Source organism: Arachis hypogaea, chromosome 14, assembly GCF_003086295.3.
Source record: "Arachis hypogaea cultivar Tifrunner chromosome 14, arahy.Tifrunner.gnm2.J5K5, whole genome shotgun sequence".
NCBI lineage: Eukaryota > Viridiplantae > Streptophyta > Magnoliopsida > Fabales > Fabaceae > Arachis > Arachis hypogaea.
Window position 1 is genome coordinate 27,882,977 of NC_092049.1, and position 7,060 is coordinate 27,890,036.

At 36.5% G+C, this 7,060-nt stretch overlaps 1 protein-coding gene across 3 annotated transcripts; it reads left to right on the forward strand.

The window, feature by feature from the left end:
- Positions 1–768: 768 nt before the first annotated feature.
- Positions 769–5,552, forward strand: LOC112741873 (pentatricopeptide repeat-containing protein At2g34400). Of its 3 annotated transcripts, none has more exons than XM_025791040.3 (3): positions 769–1,296; positions 2,702–3,613; positions 3,871–5,552. In XM_025791040.3, exons 2-3 carry the CDS (start codon positions 2,745–2,747, stop codon positions 4,817–4,819), a joined length of 1,818 nt encoding a protein of 605 aa, XP_025646825.1. In that variant the 5' UTR covers positions 769–1,296; positions 2,702–2,744; the 3' UTR covers positions 4,820–5,552. The 3 variants fall into 3 exon arrangements, with proteins under 3 accessions (XP_025646825.1, XP_025646826.1, XP_072070102.1); XM_025791041.2 differs by having other exon boundaries at positions 814–1,296; positions 2,691–3,613; XM_072214001.1 differs by having other exon boundaries at positions 847–1,296; positions 2,609–3,613.
- Positions 5,553–7,060: the final 1,508 nt, after the last annotated feature.

The following is a 7,060-nucleotide window of genomic DNA, read 5'->3' on the forward strand; positions in this document are numbered from 1 at the left end:
TAAAAGATTCAAACATTGACCAAAAAAAATCTTTGAAAGATATTATTAACAAAACATCTTTTAATGCTTTGAAAATACCACAAAAATAACTAATAAGTATTATATTTTTTATAAATAATTTTTTTCTATTTAGCAAGCAATTTACTTATTTGATCTGAATTTTTGTAGCAATATTTGAATAAATATTTAAAAAATCTACAAAAAAATTCAGAATAAAATATAATCTTTAGATTTTTCTTTTATTTTTTCAAAAAATTACGACTATTCATACTAACAAAATTAAAAAAAATTGTTCGATATAAAATTATCAAATTTTAAAAATAAAAATAATTTTTTTAGTAATACTTACAAAAATTAAATCAAAATCTAATCTCTAAAATAATTTTTTAAAATATATATTTAATATTTAATTATTTTTATTATGTTTTTAAATATTTCAAAAATTTATTTATTATTAGATTTTTAGGATTATTTTTTAATAAGATTTTGATAGTTCCCTTTAAAAAAAGGTTTAATTATTTTATTAGTTTCTATAATTTTGTAAAATTTTTAATTAGGTCTCTATACTTTTTTTTTTTAATTGGGTTTCTGTATCAATTTTTTTTTAATTAGGTCCTTTTTAGTAGTAATTGTCTTAATTGTATAGGGATCCAACTAAAAAAAATTAGTATAAAAACTCAAATAAAAGAAAAAAAAATATAAGGACTCAATTAAAAAAAATTTGATAAAGAGACCAATTAAAAGAAAAAAAAATATAGAAATCTAATTGAAAATTTTGCCAAACCAATAGAATAATTAGACCTAACAAAAACTAACGCAAACCTAATTTCTTCTTCTCGAGCTCTCCAATTCTCCTCCTTCACTCCCTCTGCAAAAGAAAAATAAAAATCACATCACTTGCTCCGTCCAGCCACCGCCGTGTCACTGCGGGTCACCGCCGCCGTCTCATATGCTCGAAGCCGCTGTCTCCATTGCGCTCGTCTCCGCCACTGCTCGAAGCCGCCGTCCTCATCGCGTCGTTCCTCCGTCGAGCAACCGCTGTTCCGCCGTGTCGGCTCTGTTCCACCGCGCTACAGCCCTTCTCTGCTCCAGTTCCGCCACGCTCCATCCTCCTCTTATCCAGTTTCACTGCGCTCCACCCTCCTCTGCTCCAGTTCCGCGACGCTCCACCCTCCGCGGCTCCAGTTCCGCGGAGGTACAGGCCGGGTTCTCTAGTTCCGCGGCAGTGCAGGCCACTTCTTCTCCAGTTCTGCCGCGTCCAGCCCTCCGTGCTCCCCCACCTCTGTGCTCTAGAAGGTATTTTACTGTAATTGATGTTTTAATTGGTTTAGGATTGTTAATCTGTGATTTTTCTTCTTCAATTATTGTTGTTATTACTGTTGTTTAGGATTGTTGATCAAGTTCTTGATTCTGTTATGTTGTTGTTCTGTTGTCTTTAATTTTTTTTGTTTTTATTGTGATTTTCTGTTCTTGAACTTGTTAAGTTGATAATTTGGTAAATTCCTGGGCTGCTGTTGTTTTAATTTGCTAAATTGTTAGGTTGCTGCGATTTAATTTGCTGGATTTTCTATTCAGGTCTTGTTCTTGTTTATTTGCTAAATTGTTGTTGTGGTGTACCTATTATTGTCCTTGAGATTATTGGGTTGCTGTGTTCTTCTCAAATTGTTAATTTGCTAATTTGCTAAATTGTTGTTGTGATCCTTGAGATTGAGATTGTGCTTGTTTCTTGTTATTGGTTTGCTGGATTTTCTATTTGGGTCTTGTTCTTGTTAATTTGTTAAATTGTTGTTGTTTTGATCCTTGTGATTGAGATTGTCCTTTTTTTTGTTATTGGGTTGCTGGTAATTTTTAGGTATGGATGCAGTACTTTTAATTTGGATGACATTTTAAAGTTCATATTAGCCTATAATTATGTTTTGATGTGTTTATTTATATTTTATTTAATATTTTATTATAAAACAGTTATTCTAGTTAAACCACGGTTGAACCAGTTGAATTAGTAAACTAGTAAACTAATAGCTAGAGCAGTTTGGTTTCCAGAATCTTGATATTGTTTGGTGCTTCTTTTAAAGTTAGTTTTGTTCTTATTCATTGCATGAATTGAAAAAACTTGCATTCTATATCATAAAGAGCCAATTATTTAGTAACACAGAGAAAATAATAGACATTTGATCATGTTAATAAAAGGAAGATTAATCATCAACGCTTTCATAATATGATAACAGTATACAAATAAAAAAAATTATAAATTACCTTTATTTTGTTTCGAATAATTTACTTTTTGATTTGTTATATAATTATTTATGAGTTTAATTTTGATACACTTTTAAAAAATTTTATACGATTATTTAATCAAATTAAGATATTTAAATAATTTTTAAGTAACTACTATGAAATTTCGTTTTGACAATACTCTTTTATAATTGACAGTTACCCTCCATGAAAATTAAATCCCTATATGAGTTTTTTCATAATATACTTTTTGTTTTATATAATTAAATGTACACATAGAATTTCATAAAGACATCTTCATATAAAGATAATATTACGAGCCGTTAGATAATTTGATATATTTGACCAGAATATATTTAATTAAATCATCTAACAGATGGAACATCTTCAAATCAGAATATATTCATAGGAAGTATCCATTTTTTGGACAAAGTAAATCCTTATATCACAAAGCATAGTTCATTTGTAGTATCCGAACGTAAAAGGAAAACAACTCTTGGTGGGGGTGACACATGCAGTTTTGCCGCCGGCACCTTACTATCGGCACCGCCACAAACTCAGTGGAATTCCATCTCCTGGAGCTCCTGAAACAATGCAGCAGCAGCAGCATCCTCCAACAAGTCCACGCCCAAATGATCGTCAACCACCTCCACAAACCCAACCACCTCCTCGTGAAGCTCATCCACCTCAACAACTTCCCCTATGCACTCAACCTCTTCTCTCACATCACTCCTCACCCCAATGACTACGCCTTCAACATCATGATTCGCGCTCTGGCTGCCACGTGGCACAACTACCCGTTTGCCCTCCAACTCTATTACCGTATGCGTGCTTTGTCCATTAAGCCTAACAACTTCACCTTCCCCTTCGTCTTCCTCTCATGTGCTAACTTAACGGCCCTCTGCCATGGCCTTTTGGCCCATGCCTCCGCCTTCAGGCTCGGCCTCTGCTCCGATCACCATACCTGTCACTCCTTGATTACGATGTACTCCAGGTGTGGGCAGCCTTCGTCTGCACGCAAGGTGTTTAATGAAATTCCTGACAAGGATTTGGTGTCGTGGAATTCGATGATCTCTGGCTACGTGAAGGCAGGTCTTGCGAGGGAGGCTGTGGAGGTGTTTGGGGAGATGAGGAGGGAGGGGTTTGTGCCGGACGAGATGAGCTTGGTGAGTGTGCTCGGGGCGTGCGGGGAGATTGGGGACTTGGAATTGGGGAGTTGGGTTGATGGGTTTGTTGTGGATAATGGGATGGAGGTGAATTCGTATGTTGGGTCTGCTTTGATTAGTATGTTTGGAAAGTGTGGGGATTTGGAGTCTGCTCGGAGGATCTTTGATGGAATGGTTAGAAGAGATGCTATTACTTGGAATGCTCTGATATCTGGGTACCTAACTATGTTCTCTGCAAATTCTGTAATCTGTATATTATATTCTCATTCACGTTCAATTTCTTTTCATAGTTTGATAACTTGGTAGACTGCAATGAAAACAAATATAATGATAATATTTTTATATAGGTGGATAGCAGATTTAAGAATGGTTGCAGACAATTTTTCAATATGAATGAATCTTAATTTTTGAATTGGTTTTCCTATATATCAATTTTATGTTTTTCATATATTCTATGATTTATACATGTCAGATATGCTCAAAATGGAATGGCAGATAAAGCAGTTTCTTTATTTCATTGCATGAAGGAGGAGGGAATTGTTCCAAATAAAATTACCTTGACTACAGTGCTGTCTGCATGCGCCACAATTGGGGCTTTGGATTTGGGGAGACAGATTGAAGAGTATGCATCACAAAGAGGATTTCAACATGATATCTTTGTGGCTACTGCATTGGTTGACATGTATGCTAAAAGTGGGAGTTTAGACAGTGCACTGAGAGTTTTCAATGACATGCCACAGAAAAATGAAGTTTCTTGGAATGCAATGATCGCCGCACTTGCTTCTCATGGCAAAGCAAAGGAAGCACTGTCACTATTTCAGTGCATGTTGGATGAGGGTGGTGGTGCTTGTCCCAATGATATAACATTTGTAGCATTGCTCTCTGCTTGTGTGCATGCAGGCCTGGTTGATGAGGGCTATAGATTGTTTGATATGATGAGCACATTATTCGGATTAGTGCCGAAAATTGAGCACTACTCTTGCATGGTTGATCTTTTGGCGCGCGCTGGTCATCTGTATGAAGCTTGGGATCTCATTGAGAAAATGCCTGAAAAGCCAGATAAGGTCACATTAGGAGCTTTACATGGTGCGTGTCAAAGGCTGAAAAATGTAGATATAGGTGAACGGGTTATGCGGCTCCTTCTGGAGTTGGATCCTTCAAATTCTGGGAACTATATCATCTCATCAAAAATATATGCAAATTCAAAAATGTTGGAAGATTCAGCAAGGATGAGATTGTTGATGAGACAAAAGGGTGTCAGTAAAACTCCTGGTTGTAGCTGGATTGAAATTGAGAATCAATTGCACGAGTTTCATGCTGGTGATGGTCTGCACGTAAGTGCCACGGATATATATGGCATAATGGATTTGCTGTATGAGGAGCTCAAAAGGGAAGGGTATGTCCCTAAAATTGTTGATTAGCTGCATGAGGAGCTGAATTGCTGAAAGAGTTGTTTTATTGGAAAGTACAGAAGTAGCTAACGTTTGAACTACATAGCATTCAGCTTTCTCAGCTCCAATTGGTTTGGTTTCATTAAGTTTGATCTGATGGCACATATCAACATTAGTAGTGGGTGTTAGGTACGTTAAAGTATTCTTTCATACTTAAAGATTTGTGTCATATAATTCAAGGGGGACAAAACAAACCTCTAGCAGATACATATGCCCAAATGCCATATGAAAATGGAAAGGAAATGATAGTGAAATCAGTTTTTTGGTGCCGATCTCTTTTGGAGTATCCATGAGAATTATTGTCCCCCTATTGAGTATTGACAATTTCGTAAGCAGTAGGGGAAAATGTTGGCTAAGCAGATTTGTTTTAGGATAGTTATTGTATGGATATGGCAATCAATTTTGGTCAATGAGATCTGGCAAGTGATCAATTTTTTTAGGATGCAACCCAAGTTTTTTATATCAACGAGATGAACAAGAAATTGAAAAATGCTCAAGAATTTTGGTTCTCTATGTTTGGATTCAATATTTACCAATGGCAACTTAGTTAGGTCAACATAAAACTGCAGAAGTACACTTGCGTTTTGCATATCAGATGGAAAATAATTTATTCCTTTCCATCAATGCAGATTTGATAGAAATTATTTGTAAAATGTTGATTTTTTTTTTGGGGTAATAAAAATGTTAATTTGTTACTTTGACATGATAATAGTGTAAGCACTAAGCAAATGTTTTGTTGTTTATATTAAGGTAAATTATACGGTACATATGTTATTTTAAAGAGAGGGAGAGATGTTGACACGTAGCAGAATCATACGGCAGAAGGAGAAGATGGCCTGGCTGCAAGGAAGCAGAATCATAAGTGGGAAGGAAGATGGCTCGGCTGTTGAGCCGCGCAGCTGATGCACCGAAGATCCGTTACATGCAGTGAAGATCCGGGAAAAGGGAAGAATTTTGTTTTTGTTTTTTTTTTTTTTTGAGGAGAAGGAGATTGGCTACGGTGTTAGCGTTATTGGATTTTGTGCTCGTTTCGTTCATTCCTTCGTTCTCCTTCATTAGTTCCTTTCTCTGTTGCCTCCACGCCGGTAAGGCTAGTAAAAACCTCTGAAAGATAATAATCATCAACAACCAGGAGTAATTATCTCCAAATAAAAGAAGGAAAAAAGCAAGCAGGAGCAGCGATCCTGAACCCAATATGCTTAGCTTCCAGGCACAACGAATCAAGACTTCTCATCACGAACTGCAAAGGCACACTGAGAAGAAGCTACATTGATATCGTTGTGTCATCACCTTCCACATGGCATAAGGAGTAGAGTTGGTCATCAAGTGTCAGCGTGGGAAGAGGATCCATGGGGAGGGAGGCAGTTAGAGCAGCTGTAATTGGAAGAAGCTACATTGATATCGTTGTGTCATCACCTTCCACATGGCATAAGGAGTAGAGTTGGTCATCAAGTGTCAGCGTGGGAAGAGGATCCATGGGGAGGGAGGCAGTTAGAGCAGCTGTAATTGGAATCAATCTGTCTTTGCGGCAGTCATCAAAGGCAGCCATGGATACGATGGTCTGGTCGTCGAAGAAGGGTCGTCAATCGCCGTTGAAGGAGGACGAAGATGGTGCGAGTTTCTGCAATTGGGCTGGGGGTCTGGATTGTGGTTGTCCATAGAATCCGAGTCCAGTTAAGGTTTGTTTAGTCTGACCCGGACTATGTCAAAAAATGTAATTTAAAGAAGCTCAACAAAAAAAATTTGTTACCTAGCAGATTAATGCACAATAGCAGGTTTGTTCAACCATGTTTTTTCTTTTTGTAGGATTTTTTTTATATAGTTATGCTACACATACAAATTTTTTTTTTGGCTTACAAGTCTTACAAGTTAGGCCAAACCCAATAGAAGCTACGCTCACCCACAAAAGCGTGTTAACACACGCATCACGTTTCCAAAGCGCTCCTTTACAATTATGAACGACTCTTCTTCTTCTTCCTCGATGAAAACCACAACTTATTATCGTTCTGAATTATGCAGAACTTATCAGAATAACAATACACCCAAATATCTTCATTTTACATCCAAATATCTTTGTGTTACACCCAAATATCTTCGTTTTACACCCAAATTTGTTACAAATACAAAAATGAGTTATGCTACGTGTCCACTAAAATCAACCACCAAAGTCAGTCACCAGTATAAAATACATACTGGAATACAAATATACAT

Excerpts from the sequence above, each read along its gene's own strand:
- LOC112741873 (XM_025791040.3), top strand. The coding sequence starts at position 2,745 with ATGCAGTTTTGCCGCCGGCACCTTACTATCGGCACCGCCACAAACTCA. Across the intron at positions 3,614-3,870 it reads TGGAATGCTCTGATATCTGG|ATATGCTCAAAATGGAATGG; the intron begins GTACCTAACTAT and ends TATACATGTCAG.